The 16681-nt window shown below is 52.1% G+C and overlaps 1 protein-coding gene across 1 annotated transcript; it reads right to left on the minus strand.

Annotated features, from left to right (window-relative positions):
* Window positions 1–4426: 4426 nt before the first annotated feature.
* LOC142918263 (uncharacterized) lies at window positions 4427–15084 on the minus strand. Its single transcript, XM_076062403.1, has 4 exons — window positions 14594–15084; window positions 7939–8002; window positions 6150–6483; window positions 4427–4464 (listed from the first exon to the last, which is right to left on the minus strand). The coding sequence occupies exons 1-4, from the start codon at window positions 15076–15078 to the stop codon at window positions 4427–4429; spliced, it is 921 nt and encodes a 306-aa protein (XP_075918518.1). The 5' UTR covers window positions 15079–15084.
* Between the last annotated feature and the right edge of the window lie 1597 nt (window positions 15085–16681).

The following is a 16681-nucleotide window of genomic DNA, read 5'->3' on the forward strand; positions in this document are numbered from 1 at the left end:
ACACAACACCTCCAGTTAGACACGGGGGTTGGTGGGAAGACACAACACCTCCAGTTAGACACGGGTGGGGGTCAGACACAACACCTCCAGTTAGACAGTGTAGTGTAGTAGTGTATAGTGTAGTGTATAGTGTAGTAGTGTATAGTGTAGTGTATAGTGTAGTGTAATGTATAGTGTAGTGTATAGTGTAGAGTGTAGTGTATAGTGTAGTGTATAGTGTAGTATATAGTAGTGTATAGTGTAGTGTATAGTGTAGTGTAGTAGTGTATAGTGTAGTGTATAGTGTAGTGTATAGTGTAGTGTAATGTATAGTGTAATGTATAGTGTAGTGTATAGTGTAGTAGTGTATAGTGTAGTGTATAGTGTAGTGTATATGTAGTGTAGTAGTGTATAGTGTAGTGTATAGTGTAGTAGTGTATAGCGTAGTGTATAGTGTAGTATATAGTAGTGTAGAGTGTAGTGTATAGTGTAGTGTAGTAGTGTATAGTGTAGTGTATAGTGTAGTGTATAGTGTAGTGTAATGTATAGTGTAGTGTAGAGTGTAGTGTATAATGTAGTAGTGTATAGTGTAGTGTATAGTGTAGTGTATAGTGTAGTGTATAGTGTAGTGTATAGTGTAGTGTAGTAGTGTATAGTGTAGTGTATAGTGTAGTGTATAGTAGTGTAGAGTGTATTGTAGTAGTGTATAGTGTAGTGTATAGTGTAATGTAGTGTATAGTGTAGTGTATAGTGTAGTGTATAGTGTATAGTGTAGTAGTGTATAGTGTAGTGTATAGTAGTGTATAGTGTAGTGTATAGTAGTGTATAGTGTAGTGTATAGTGTAGTGTATAGTGTAGTGTATAGTGTAGTGTATAGTGTAGTGTATAGTAGTGTATAGTGTAGTGTATAGTGTAGTGTGTAGTGTAGTATATAGTGTAGTGTATAGTGTAGTGTGTAGTGTAGTATATAGTGTATAGTGTAGTGTATAGTGTAGTGTATAGTGTCGTGTATAGTGTAGTGTATAGTAGTGTAGTGTATAGTGTAGTGTATAGTGTAGTGTATAGTGTAGTGTATAGTGTAGTGTATAGTTACGGTGCTACTCACCAAGGCTGTGGTTGCCACGCAGCACCTGGGAAGGGGGGCGGAGGAGAGGTGACAATGAGACAGTGGCTAGAATATGTTGTCTACCTCACCTGCTACGGAGGCCCATCGACTCACCCAGAGACTCACACAGAGACTCACACAGAGACTCACACAGACACCCATAGACTCACACAAACACCCATAGACACACAAACACTCATAGACTCACACAGAGACTCACACAAACACCCATAGACTCACACAGAGACCCACAGACTCACACAGAGACTCACACAAACACCCATAGACTCACACAAACACCCATAGACTCACACAGAGACTCACACAAACACCCATAGACTCACACAGAGACTCACACAGACACCCATAGACTCACACAAACACCCATAGACTCACACAGAGACCCACAGACTCACACAGAGACTCACACAAACACCCATAGACTCACACCAACACCCATAGACTCACACAGAGACCCACAGACTCACACAGAGACTCACACAAACACCCATAGACTCACATAAACACCCATAGACTGACACAGAGACTCACACAAACACCCATAGACAAACAAACACCCATAGACTCACACATAGACTGACACAAACACCCATAGACTTACACAAACACCCATAGACTGACATAGAGACTCAAATAGACACCCATATACTCACACAAACCCCCATAGACTGACATAGAGACTCACACAGACACCCATAGACTTACACAGAGACTCACACAGACACCCATAGACTCACACAAACACCCATAGACTGACATACTCACGCAGACACCTATAGACTCACACAGACACCCATAGACTGCCACAGAGACTCATGCAGACACCCATAGACTGACACAGAGACTCACACAGACACCCAGAGACTCACACAAAAAGCTCACCGAGATCCACACTCACACAGAGACCCAGAGACTCCGAGACCCATACACACTCACACACAAACACCTATACACTCACACACACATAGACACAAACATCTGCACACCTACAACTCAACAACAACATTAAGTGGCGGTGACATCACCACGACGCTTGTGCCAGGCTATGTGCACGTTGAAGCCACGTGAAGTGTCGAACGCCCGCTGACAGGAAGTCACAGGGCAGACCCAGGTGCCACGGGTCGACTGACTGAGATGACTGGCTGATGCACCACCTGTGCCCCCTACTGTGCCAACTTGCTGTGCTTTAGCCAACCCAGCGCTCCGCTTTGTTGTGAGCGTTGTTGTTGGAGCTCATCATCCTCCTGTACCACATCAATCAATCTCTTCTCTAGCCCGTGCATCGCCCGGTTAGCCCCCTCGAACCGGACAAACAAAAGCTGTTTGGGCATGCGGTGGCTGTGCATGCAGGCTACATGACCCAGCCAACGCAGCCTTGCCTACCGGAGGAGCTCACCGATGGGGCTTTGTCCAGAAATTTCAAGGATAAGTGAGCTCCTCACACAACCCAGCCTAGTTAAACCCAGGATGGATCATAGGCAGGCCAGTCTAAATGTTTCTAACTGGCAAAGATGTTCCATTAGGGGGGACCACGTTTCGCAAGCATAGAGAAGGGAGAGAATGACCGTGGCTGAGAAGACCCGAAGCTTCGTGCGGAGCGACAGACCAGGTAGCTTCCACACAGCGTTACGCAACCTATTAAAAGATAATGCCGCTCAACTGATTTGGAGACCGCTGCTGTTTAACCGGAGCCGGTCATGAGCACACTGGTCGGGTATGGGAAACTCTCCACTCTCTCCACAACTGCCCTATCACCAATTGGGTTGTGGGGGTTGAGTGCCCGATGGTACAAAATACCCTGGCAGGTGCATAGTTTTAGTGGGGCTGATGGTAAGTCCTCACCTCTTAGTGGCAAGCTCCAGTTTCAGCAGCAGCGCCTCCAACTCCTCCGCTGAGTAAGCAGTAATTACCAGATCATCGGCATACATAACATGGTTGAGCAATAGGGAGCCACCCGGGCATCGATCAGCCTCCCATTGTATCTGTACCAGATGAAAATTCCTCCGGTATAGCTATTGAAGGCTTCGCGAATTATGTGGTCGAAATAGATGTTAAATAATGTCGAAGCCAAATGACATCCCTCTCGCACCCCAAAGTGAGCAGGGAATGGATCCGACTCCCGGCCACGTAAATTTACCCAGGCCCGCTCACTATCTTGAAGGTCCTTAATGATCGTGAGCAGCGGGTCAGGGACTCCAAAAGCACGAAGACCAACCCAGAGCCAGGCCTACTGATGGTATCATAGGCCTTGACCAGGTCAATAAAGCAGAGATGTAGGTCTTGCTGGAATTCCCTACACCTCTGCTTTAGCAGACGGAAAGAAAATATGGCATCTGTGCAGCAACGCCCTTTCCTAAAACCACATTGGAGCTCTGCAAGCCTCTCCTCAGCGTGCCTGGCAAAGCGATGTTAAATAATTCTTGTCAGGACCTTTCCAGGCACACTGAGGAGTGATATGCCCCTGTCGTTGTTACAGTCTGTGCGGTCCCCTTACTACAAAGTGGGGGACCACCAGGGCATCCTTCAAATCCTGCAGAACCCATCCAGTGGTCCAGACTGTTGTTATGATGTCATGTAGGGCAGTCTATGCACAAATGCCACCATCCCTCAGCATTTCGCTTGGGAGATCATCTCTGCCCGGTGCCTTTCCTGGTCTCAGGCTCTGGATCGCCTTCAGTACTTCCTCAACAGATGGCACCTCAGCCAGCCACTCACAGGGGGTGACTTCTGCTTCCAATATTTGCGGCACCTCAGCCTCAGCAGGGTCATCCCCACTTTGTCCCATGATGTTTTCCAGGCCGAGGGATTTCACCTTCCCCAGGACCTCACAGAAATGCTCAGCAAATCTGAAAACCTGTTCCTGGGGGTTGGAGATTGGATCACCGTTTTTTTCCCCTAATGATGGTAATAGGTGTGCCGCTGCAGGTTACTTTTTGATGGAATTAAAGAGCGATTTGTGATCACGGGCCATTGAGGCAGATTCCATCTCCTCAAAAACCCACGAGCACCACCCATCCTTGCAGCGCCTCACAGTTCTCCGAACCTCCGAGAGAAGGCTGCGGCCAGCCTCCTCATTCTCTGACGTGGAATGCTGTAGACAATGAGAGTGGGCCTGTCGCTTTTTCTCAGCCAGCCTGAACTTGTCCTCTGTCAGCCAGGGTCTCTGAGGAGGTGTGGACCACGTACCCAAAGCAGCCATTGCAGCTGCATGAGTCACAGTCCTAAACCTCGCCCATTTACCCTCGACATCTGGAGGAGTGAGGGACGATGCCAACCCCAGCCGCAAGCGATGATGAAATTCTCGCTTGCAACTTTCATCAACTAGTTGAGACCAGGCCGCCTTAGGTTGAAATGGGGTCCTGGGTGTACACCCACCACCGGAGTGGAAGAATGGCAGGCGCATCTTACAGATGACAAGTCGATGGTCAGTCGGCAGATCAGCTCCACGGTAGGTCCTGGTATGAAGGACATCGGCCCGCATCCGCTGTTCTGTCACTATGTAGTCCAGCAGATGTTCTTGCTTGGACCCGGCATGCATCCATGATGTTGTGTGGATGCGCCGATGCCGGAACAGCGTGTTGGTAATTACAAGCCCATGGGCTCCACAAAAATAGCAGCCTCCTACCGTTGTTATTGAGCTGATCTGGTCCATGCCTTCCAATCACCCCAGACCAGTTGCCAGCATCATGACCAACTCGGGCATTGAAGTCACCAAACAAGACGACTCTATCCCGAGGGGCCACTTTAGCCAGCACCTGTTACAGGAGGTCATAGAAGGCATCTGACTCATCGACCTTGCCTGCATCCTCCCAAAAGATGTCCGTCTTCGGTGGGGGCTTAAGTAACCACGACCACCACTCCTCGCCTCTGGTTGATGGGAAGGCGAGCCCAAAGTAGCCTGGGGCTTACAGCTTCCCACACCACACAACAACAACCGCCATTCGCCACTAAGTGGTGGTGACATGACCACGACGCTTGTGCCAAGCTATGTGCACCCTGAGGCCACGTGAAGTGGCGAATGCCCACTGGCAGGAGGTCACGGGGCAGACCCAGGTGCCACAGGTCAACTGACTGAGATGACTGGCTGATGCACCACCTGTGCCCCCTACTGTGCCAACCTGCTGTGCTTTAGCCACCCGGCACTCCGCTCGTTGTTGTGAGCGTCGCTCCTCCGCCCTCCGTTGTTGTTGGAGGGCGACTACCTCCAACTGCCCAGTAGCATCCTTCACGAGCCTCCTCCACAGAGGCCGATCTTGACACCGCTGGTACCAGTCATCGGCAAGTCCACTCAGCTCCACGTCCTCCTGTACTACATCACTCCATCTCTTCTCTAGCCCGAGCCGCGCCCGCTTAGCCCCCTCAATCCAGCCGAACAAAAGCTGTTTCGGCATGCGTTGGCTGGGCATGCGGGCTTACATGACCCAGCAATCGCAGCCTTGCCCGCCGGAGGAGCTCACCGATGGGACTTTGTCCAGATCTTTCAAGGATTTGTGAGCTCCTCACACAATCCAGTCTGGTTAAACCCAGGATGGATCGTAGGCAGGCCAGCCTAAATGTTTCTAACCGGCGAAGATGTTCCATTAGGGGGGTCCACGAAACCACGAGTTAAACCACACCACACACACACACATACACACAAACACCTACACACCACACACACACAAACACCTACACACTCACACACCTACACACAAACACCTACACACACACACACCTACACACTCACACACCTACACACTCACACACCTACACACACACACGTGGGTGAGTGTGTGCGTCCTGACCCTCACCTCTTCCTCCTCACCCTCCTCCTCTTCCTCCTCCTCCTCCTCCTCCTCCTCCTCCATTTTCTCACCAGCAACACCATCACTACCACCATCACCACCATCACCCCCACCATCATCACCACCACCACCATCACCACCAGCACCACCACCAGCACCACCACCATCACCACCATCACCCCCACCATCACCACCAGCACCACCACCAGCACCACCACTACCACCACCACCAACACCACCATCACCACCACCACTACCACCATCACCACCACTACCACCACTTCCACCACCACCACCATCACCACCACCACCACCACCACCATCACCACCACCATCACCACCAGCACCACCACCAGCACCACCATCACCACCAGCACCACAACTACCACCAGCACCACCACTACTACCATCACCACCACCAACACCACCATCACCACCACCACTACCACCATCACCACCACTACCACCACTTCCACCACCACCACCACCATCACCACCACCACCACCACTTCCACCATCACCACCATCACCGGCGCCAGCTCCTCTTCCACGTGCAGGCGTCTCGGCCTCCCCCGTACAGTGGCGGCAGTGGACCTGTGGGAGGCAGAGAGACGAGGGCTGGTGCCCAGCGCTCCTCAGTGTGACCACTACCGCCATCGCCACCACCATCGCCACCACCGTCACCACCATCGGCATCGCCACCACCGATATCATCACCACCATCGCCACTATCGTCACCATCACCACCACCACCACCCCGACCACCACCACCACCGTGGTGGGTCACACACACCCCCACACAGACACAGACACACACACAGGGTCACACACACAGGCACCAACCCACACACACCCACACACACACAGGGTCACACACACAGGCACCAACCCACACACACACACAGGGTCACACACACAGGCACCAACCCACACACACACAGGGTCACACACACAGGCACCAACCCACACACCCCCACACACACACAGTCACATACACCCACAGGGTCACAACAACCGCCATTCGCCACTAAGTGGCGGCGACATAACTTCGTGGCTACGTGACGTCACCACGACGCTTGTGCCAGGCTATGTGCACCTTGAGGCCACGTGAAGTGTCCAACGCCCGCTGGCAGGAGGTGCCGAGCCCGTTTAGCCCCCTCGATCCGGCCGAACAAAAGCTGTTTGGGCATGCGGTGGCTGGGCATGCGGCTACATGACCCAGCCAACGCAGCCTTGCCTGCCGGTGAAGCTCACAGATGGGACCTTGCCCAGATCTTTTAAAGGATTTGTGAGCTCCTAACACAATCCAGCCAGGTTAAACCCAGGATGGATCGTAGGCAGGCCAGCCTAAGTGTTTATAACCGGCGAAGATGTTCCGTTAGGGGGGTCCACGTTTCGCAAGCGTAGAGAAGGGAGGGAAAGACCGTGGCCGAGGAGACAACCCCCTACATCCTCGTAGTGCCGGACGGGCAATGCTGTCGTGGACAGTGCTGTGGGGGGAGGGCCAATTCCGATTGGCTTTTCCCCTCAAGGCGTTTGTAGCTACCACAGCGGCTAAATGGGGGCTCTGGATGGGTGCGAGGGGCTGGTAACCCCTCCACCTTAAATAAATTACCACAAAATCACGTGACAAAATATATCTAACAAACACACACACACAGGGTCAACAACAACAACAACCGCCATTCGCCACTAAGTGGCGGTGATGTCACCACGACGCTTGTGCCAGGCAGGGTCACACACACACACCCCCACACACACACAGGGTCACACACACACAGGGTCACACACACAGGGTCACACACACAGTCACACACACCCACGCAGGGTCACAAACACACACACAGGGTCACACACACACAGACAACCACCCACACACACACACACAGGGTCACACACACGTAGTGTCACACACACCCGCACACACCCCCACACACACCCAGGGTCACAAACACACCCCCACATACACACAGGGTCACACACACGCACACACCCCCACACACACGTAGTGTCACACACACACAGGGTCACACACACACACCCCCACACCTGTGGGCACGCTGCAGACGGCGTGATCTGAGTCATCGTTCTCTTCCTCCTGCCGGAGACGGAGCTGTGGACAACCAGGGTGACAGTGAGACTCACAGTGACACTCACAGTGACACTCACAGTGACACAGTGACACTCACAGTGACACTTAGCCACAGTGACACTCACAGTGACACTCACAGTGACACTCACAGTGACACTCACAGTGACACTCAGCCACAGTGACACTCAGCCACAGTGACACTCACAGTGACACTCACAGTGACACAGCCACAGTGACACTCAGTGACACTCACAGTGACACTCAGCCACAGTGACACTCACAGTGACACTTACAGTGACACTCACAGTAACACTCACAGTGACACTCAAAGTGACACTCACAGTGACACTCACAGTGACACTCAGCCACAGTGACACTCACAGTGACACTCACAGTGACACTCAGCCACAGTGACACTCACAGTGACACTCACAGTGACACTCAGCCACAGTGACACTCACAGTGACACTCACAGTGACACTCAGCCACAGTGACACTCACAGTGACACTCACAGTGACACAGCCACAGTGACACTCAGTGACACTCACAGTGACACTCAGCCACAGTGACACTCACAGTGACACTCACAGTGACACTCACAGTGACACTCAAAGTGACACTCACAGTGACACTCACAGTGACACTCAGCCACAGTGACACTCACAGTGACACTCACAGTGACACTCAGCCACAGTGACACTCACAGTGACACTCACAGTGACACTCAGCCACAGTGACACTCAGTGACACTCAGTCACAGTGACACTCACAGTGACACTCACAGTGACACTCACCCACAGTGACACTCACAGTAACACTCACAGTGACACTCACAGTGACACTCACAGTGACACTCAGCCACAGTGACACTCACAGTGACACTCACCCACAGTGACACTCAGTGACACTCATCCACAGTGACACTCAGTGACACTCACCCACAGTGACACTCACAGTGACACTCACCCACAATGACACTCACAGTGACACTCACCCACAGTGACACTCATCCACAGTGACACTCACAGTGACACTCACAGTGACACTCAGTGACACTCATACACAGTGACACTCACCCACAGTGACACTCACCTACAGTGACACTCACAGTGACACTCACCCACAGTGACACTCAGTGACACTCACCCACAGTGACACTCACAGTGACACTCACCCACAGTGACACTCACAGTGACACTCACCCACAGTGACACTCACAGTGACACTCACAGTGACACTCACAGTGACACTCACAGTGACACTCACACACAGTGACACTCACCCACAGTAACACTCACCCACAGTGACACTCAGTGACACTCACCCACAGTGACACTCACAGTGACACTCACCCACAGTGACACTCACCCACAGTGACACTCACAGTGACACTCACAGTGACACTCACCCACAGTGACACTCACAGTGACACTCACAGTGACACTCACCCACAGTGACACTCACAGTGACACTCACAGTGACACTCACACACAGTGACACTCACCCACAGTAACACTCACCCACAGTGACACTCAGTGACACTCACCCACAGTGACACTCACAGTGACACTCACCCACAGTGACACTCACCCACAGTGACACTCACAGTGACACTCACAGTGACACTCACCCACAGTGACACTCACAGTGACACTCACAGTGACACTCAGTGACACTCATACACAGTGACACTCACCCACAGTGACACTCACTCACAGTGACACTCACAGTGACACTCACAGTGACACTCACAGTGACACTCACCCACAGTGACACTCACCCACAGTGACACTCACAGTGACACCCACAGTGACACCCACAGTAACACCCACAGTGACACTCAGTGACACCCACAGTGACACTCACAGTGACACTCACCCACAGTGACACTCAGTGACACCCACAGTGACACTCACAGTGACACTCATCCACAGTGACACTCACAGTGACACTCACCCACAGTGACACTCACAGTGACACTCACAGTGACACCCACAGTGACACCCACAGTAACACCCACAGTGACACTCAGTGACACCCACAGTGACACTCACCCACAAAGACACCCAAAGTGTCATGCTGCTGACAGTTGGGCTACATTAACATAAGCTGCCCCGCTTATCCTGCTGACACCTGGGCACATTAACATAAGCTGCCCCGCCCATGCTGCTGACACCTGGGCTACATTAACATAAACTGCCCCGCCCATGCTGCTGACGACACTTGGGCCACGCCCATTTTCAACCTTTATAAACAGTTTGCCTTTAGAGGCTGACCCCCTTTGCCTGATGTGTGTACACACACATTCTCTGGAAAGAACCAGAGAATGTGTGTGTAAGTGTGTGTGTGTAAGTGTGTGTGTGTAAGTGTGTGTGTGTAAGTGTGTGTAAGTGTGCGTAAGTGTGTGTAAGTGTGTGTGTAAGTGTGTGTAAGTGTGTGTAAGTGTATGTGTGTGTGTGTTGGTGTGTGTGTAAGTGTGTGTAAGTGTGTGTGTGTAAGTGTGTGTTGGTGTGTGTACGTAAGTGTGTGTGTGTAAGTGTTAAGTTTAACAGCAGAGGTCTCACTCCGAATCAGTCGAGCGGCAATATCTTTTCATCGGTTGCGTAACGCTGTGTGGAAGCTACCTGGTCTGTCGCTCCGCACTAAGCTTCAGGTCTTCTCGGCCACGGTCATTCCCTCCCTTCTCTACGCTTGCGAAACGTGGACCCCCCTAATGGAACATCTTTGCCGGTTAGAAACATTTAGGCTGGCCTGCCTACGATCCATCCTGGGTTTAACCAGACTGGATTGTGTGAGGAGCTCACAAATCCTTGAAAGATCTGGGCAGGGTCCCATCGGTGAGCTCCTCCGGCAGGCAAGGCTGCGATGGCTGGGTCATGTAGCCCGCATGCCCAGCCACCGCATGCCGAAACAGCTTTTGTTTGGCCGGATTGAGGGGGCTAAGCGGGCGCGGCACGGGCTAGAGAAGAGATGGAGTGATGTGGTACAGGAGGACGTGGAGCTGAGTGGACTTGCCGATGACTGGTACCAGCGGTGTCAAGATCGGCCTCTGTGGAGGAGGCTCGTGAAGGATGCTACTGGGCAGTTGGAGGCAGTCGCCCTCCAACAACAACGGAGGGCGGAGGAGCGACGCTCACAACAGCGAGCGGAGCGCCGGGTGGCTAAAGCACAGCAGGTTGGCACAGTAGGGGGCACAGGTGGTGCATCAGCCAGTCATCTCAGTCAGTCGACCCGTGGCACCTGGGTCTGCCCCGTGACCTCCTGCCAGCGGGCGTTCGACACTTCACGTGGCCTCAGGGTGCACATAGCCTGGCACAAGCGTCGTGGTGACGTCACCGCCACTTAGTGGCGAATGGCGGTTGTTGTTGTTGTTGTGTGTAAGTGTGTGTAAGTGTGCATAAGTGTATGTAAGTGTGTGTGTAAGTGTGTGTAAGTGTGTGTGTAAGTGTGTGTAAGTGTGTGTGTAAGTGTGTGTGTGTGTGTGTAAGTGTGTGTGTGTAAGTGTGTGTAAGTTTGTGTGTGTAAGTGTGTGTTGGTGTGTGTACGTAAGTGTGTGTGTAAGTGTGTGTAAGTGTGCGTTAGTGTATGTAAGTGTGTGTGTAAGTGTGTGTAAGTGTGTGTGTAAGTGTGTGTAAGTGGGGCCTTACCATCAGCCCCACCAAAACTAAGCACCTGCCTGGGTATTTTGTACCATCGGACACTCCACCCCCACAACTCCCAATCGGTGATGGGGCAGTTGTGGAGAGAGTGGAGAGTTTCCCATACCTGGGCAGTGTGCTTATGACTGGCTCCAGTTTAACAGCAGAGGTCTCACTCCGAATCAGTCGAGCGGCAATATCTTTTCATCGGTTGCGTAACGCTGTGTGGAAGCTACCTGGTCTGTCGCTCCGCACTAAGCTTCAGGTCTTCTCGGCCACGGTCATTCCCTCCCTTCTCTACGCTTGCGAAACGTGGACCCCCCTAATGGAACATCTTCGCCGGTTGGAAACATTTAGGCTGCCCTGCCTACGATCCATCCAGGGTTTAACCAGACTGGATTGTGTGAGGAGCACATAAATCCTTGAAAGATCTGGGCAGGGTCCCATCGGTGAGCTCCTCCGGCAGGCAAGGCTGCGATGGCTGGGTCATGTAGCCCGCATGCCCAGCCACCGCATGCCGAAACAGCTTTTGTTTGGCCGGATTGAGGGGGCGAAGCGGGCGCGGCACGGGCTAGAGAAGAGATGGAGTGATGTGGTACAGGAGGACGTGGAGCTGAGTGGACTTGCCGATGACTGGTACCAGCGGTGTCAAGATCGGCCTCTGTGGAGGAGGCTCGTGAAGGATGCTACTGGGCAGTTGGAGGCAGTCGCCCTCCAACAACAACGGAGGGCGGAGGAGCGACGCTCACAACAGCGAGCGGAGCGCCGGGTGGCTAAAGCACAGCAGGTTGGCACAGTAGGGGGCACAGGTGGTGCATCAGCCAGTCATCTCAGTCAGTCGACCCGTGGCACCTGGGTCTGCCCCGTGACCTCCTGCCAGCGGGCGTTCGACACTTCACGTGGCCTCAGGGTGCACATAGCCTGGCACAAGCGTCGTGGTGACGTCACCGCCACTTAGTGGCGAATGGCGGTTGTTGTTGTTGTTGTTGTGTGTAAGTGTGTGTAAGTGTGCGTAAGTGTATGTAAGTGTGTGTGTAAGTGTGTGTAAGTGTGTGTGTAAGTGTGTGTAAGTGTGTGTGTAAGTGTGTGTGTGTGTGTGTAAGTGTGTGTGTGTAAGTGTGTGTAAGTTTGTGTGTGTAAGTGTGTGTTGGTGTGTGTACGTAAGTGTGTGTGTAAGTGTGTGTAAGTGTGCATTAGTGTATGTAAGTGTGTGTGTAAGTGTGTGTAAGTGTGTGTGTAAGTGTGTGTAAGTGGGGCCTTACCATCAGCCCCACCAAAACTAAGCACCTGCCTGGGTATTTTGTACCATCGGACACTCCACCCCCACAACTCCCAATCGGTGATGGGGCAGTTGTGGAGAGAGTGGAGAGTTTCCCATACCTGGGCAGTGTGCTTATGACTGGCTCCAGTTTAACAGCAGAGGTCTCACTCCGAATCAGTCGAGCGGCAATATCTTTTCATCGGTTGCGTAACGCTGTGTGGAAGCTACCTGGTCTGTCGCTCCGCACTAAGCTTCAGGTCTTCTCGGCCACGGTCATTCCCTCCCTTCTCTACGCTTGCGAAACGTGGACCCCCCTAATGGAACATCTTCGCCGGTTGGAAACATTTAGGCTGCCCTGCCTACGATCCATCCAGGGTTTAACCAGACTGGATTGTGTGAGGAGCACATAAATCCTTGAAAGATCTGGGCAGGGTCCCATCGGTGAGCTCCTCCGGCAGGCAAGGCTGCGATGGCTGGGTCATGTAGCCCGCATGCCCAGCCACCGCATGCCGAAACAGCTTTTGTTTGGCCGGATTGAGGGGGCGAAGCGGGCGCGGCACGGGCTAGAGAAGAGATGGAGTGATGTGGTACAGGAGGACGTGGAGCTGAGTGGACTTGCCGATGACTGGTACCAGCGGTGTCAAGATCGGCCTCTGTGGAGGAGGCTCGTGAAGGATGCTACTGGGCAGTTGGAGGCAGTCGCCCTCCAACAACAACGGAGGGCGGAGGAGCGACGCTCACAACAGCGAGCGGAGCGCCGGGTGGCTAAAGCACAGCAGGTTGGCACAGTAGGGGGCACAGGTGGTGCATCAGCCAGTCATCTCAGTCAGTCGACCCGTGGCACCTGGGTCTGCCCCGTGACCTCCTGCCAGCGGGCGTTCGACACTTCACGTGGCCTCAGGGTGCACATAGCCTGGCACAAGCGTCGTGGTGACGTCACCGCCACTTAGTGGCGAATGGCGGTTGTTGTTGTTGTTGTTGTAAGTGTGTGTGTAAGTGTGTGTGTGTGTGTAAGTGTGTGTGTGTAAGTGTGTGTAAGTTTGTGTGTGTAAGTGTGTGTTGGTGTGTGTACGTAAGTGTGTGTGTGTAAGTGTGTGTAAGTGTGCGTAAGTGTATGTAAGTGTGTGTGTAAGTGTGTGTAAGTGTGTGTAAGTGTAAGTGTGTGTAAGTGTATGTGTGTAAGTGTGTGTGTTGGTGTGTGTGTGTAAGTGTGTGTAAGTGTGTGTGTGTAAGTGTGTGTAAGTGTGTGTACGTAAGTGTGTGTGTGTAAGTGTGTGTAAGTGTGCGTAAGTGTATGTAAGTGTGTGTAAGTGTGTGTAAGTGTGTGGAAGTGTGTGTAAGTGTAAGTGTGTGTAAGTGTATGTGTGTAAGTGTGTGTGTTGGTGTGTGTGTGTAAGTGTGTGTAAGTGTGTGTGTGTAAGTGTGTGTAAGTGTGTGTACGTAAGTGTGTGTGTGTAAGTGTGTGTGTGTAAGTGTGTGTAAGTGTGTGTGTGTAAGTGTGTGTGTGTAAGTGTATGTAAGCGTGTCTGTAAGTGTGTGTGTAAGTGTGTGTAAGTGTGTGTAAGTGTGCGTGTGTAAGTGTGTGTGTGTTGGTGTGTGTGTAAGTGTGTGTAAGTGTGTGTGTGTAAGTGTGTGTTGGTGTGTGTACGTAAGTGTGTGTGTGTAAGTGTGTGTGTGTGTAAGTGTGTAAGTGTGTGTGTGTGTAAGTGTACCTCTGGTGTTGCCGTTTGCGCGTCTTCTCCGGCACTGTGGGGACGGAGCTGTCAGAGTCCTCGTTCAATCCGGCACCACCACGGCCACCGTCACCGCGCTCACCACCGCCGTGACCGCCACGGCACTCAACACCACCACCACCACCATCGTCGTCATCGTCGTCGCCAATCCTGTCCATGTCGCCGGCGCTGTTGACGTCGCCGAAGCCAAAGCCGTCAACGTCGCCGATGATGTCGCCGTAGGGGACGCCGACACCGTCGCAGTCGGCGCTCCTGTCGCTGAAGGCGACGCCGCCGGAGTCGCTGCAGTCGGCGCCGTCGGAATCGCCGAAGCTGTCGACGTCGCCAAACCTCACGCGGACGAAGTCGCTGAAGGCGGCGGCGACGGCCGCGGCCGCGTCGTTCGTGGCGGCGGCTCTGACGCCGCCGCCGGACGCAGAGCGGCGGCAGGGGCACGGTCCGACGCTGCCCTCGCTCGAGGCCATCCTGCAACCTGCATACACTGCGACCACCGCCGCCGTCACCACCACCACCACCACACGCACCACCGTCACCACCACCATAGACTCAACACTGTACCATAGACTCAACACTACACCATAGACTCAACACTGCACCATAGACTCAACACTGCACCATAGACTCAACACTGCACCATAGACAAACACTACACCATAGACTCAACACTACCCATAGACTCAACACTACCCATAGACTCAACACTGCACCATAGACTCAACACTGCACCATAGACTCAACACTGCACCATAGACTCACACTACACCATAGACTCAACACTGAACCATAGACTCAACACTGCACCATAGACAAACACTACACCATAGACTCAACACTACCCATAGACTCAACACTACCCATAGACTCAACACTGCACCATAGACTCAACACTGCACCATAGACTCAACACTGCACCATAGACTCACACTACACCATAGACTCAACACTGAACCATAGACTCAACACTGCACCATAGACAAACACTACACCATAGACTCAACACTACCCATAGACTCAACACTACCCATAGACTCAACACTGCACCATAGACTCAACACTGCACCATAGACTCAACACTGCACTATAGACTCACACTACACCATAGACTCAACACTGAACTATAGACTCAACACTGCACCATAGACAAACACTACACCATAGACTCAACACTACCCATAGACTCAACACTACCCATAGACTCAACACTGCACCATAGACTCAACACTCCACCATAGACTCAACACTGCACCATAGACTCACACTACACCATAGACTCAACACTGAACCATAGACTCAACACTGCACCATAGACAAACACTGCACCATAGACTCAACACTGCACCATAGACAAACACTACACCATAGACTCACACTACACTATAGACTCAATACTGCACCATAGACTCAACACTGCGCCATAGACTCAACACTGCACCATAAACTCAACACTGCACCATAGACTCAACACTACCCATAGACTCAACACTACCCATAGACTCAACACTACACCATAGACTCAACACTACACCATAGATTCAACACTGCACCATACACAATACTGTACCATAGACTCAACACTGCACTATAGACTCAACACTGCACCATAGACTCAACACTGCACCATAGACTCAACACTGCACCATAGACTCAACACTACCCATAGACTCAACACTGTACCATAGACTAACACTACACCATAGACTCACACTACACTATAGACTCAACACTACCCATAGACTAACACTGCACCATAGACTCAGCACTGCACCATAGACTCAACACTGCACCACAGACTCAACACTGCACCATAGACTAGCACTACACCATAGACTCAACACTGCACCATAGACTCAACACTGTACCATAGACTCAACACTGCACCATAGACTCAACACTACCCATAGACTCAACACTACACCATAGACTCAACACTGCACCATAGACTCAACACTGCACCATAGACTCAACACTGCCCATAGACTCAACACTGCACCATAGACTAACACTGCACCATAGACTCATCACTGAACCATAGACTCAACACTGCACCATAGACTCAACACTACACCA

The sequence above is a fragment of the Petromyzon marinus genome, unplaced genomic scaffold, assembly GCF_048934315.1.
Source record: "Petromyzon marinus isolate PM22_M1 ecotype Great Lakes invasive population unplaced genomic scaffold, UKy_Petmar_22M1.pri1.0 PM_G_Scaffold_59, whole genome shotgun sequence".
Classification (NCBI taxonomy): Eukaryota; Metazoa; Chordata; class Hyperoartia; order Petromyzontiformes; family Petromyzontidae; genus Petromyzon; species Petromyzon marinus.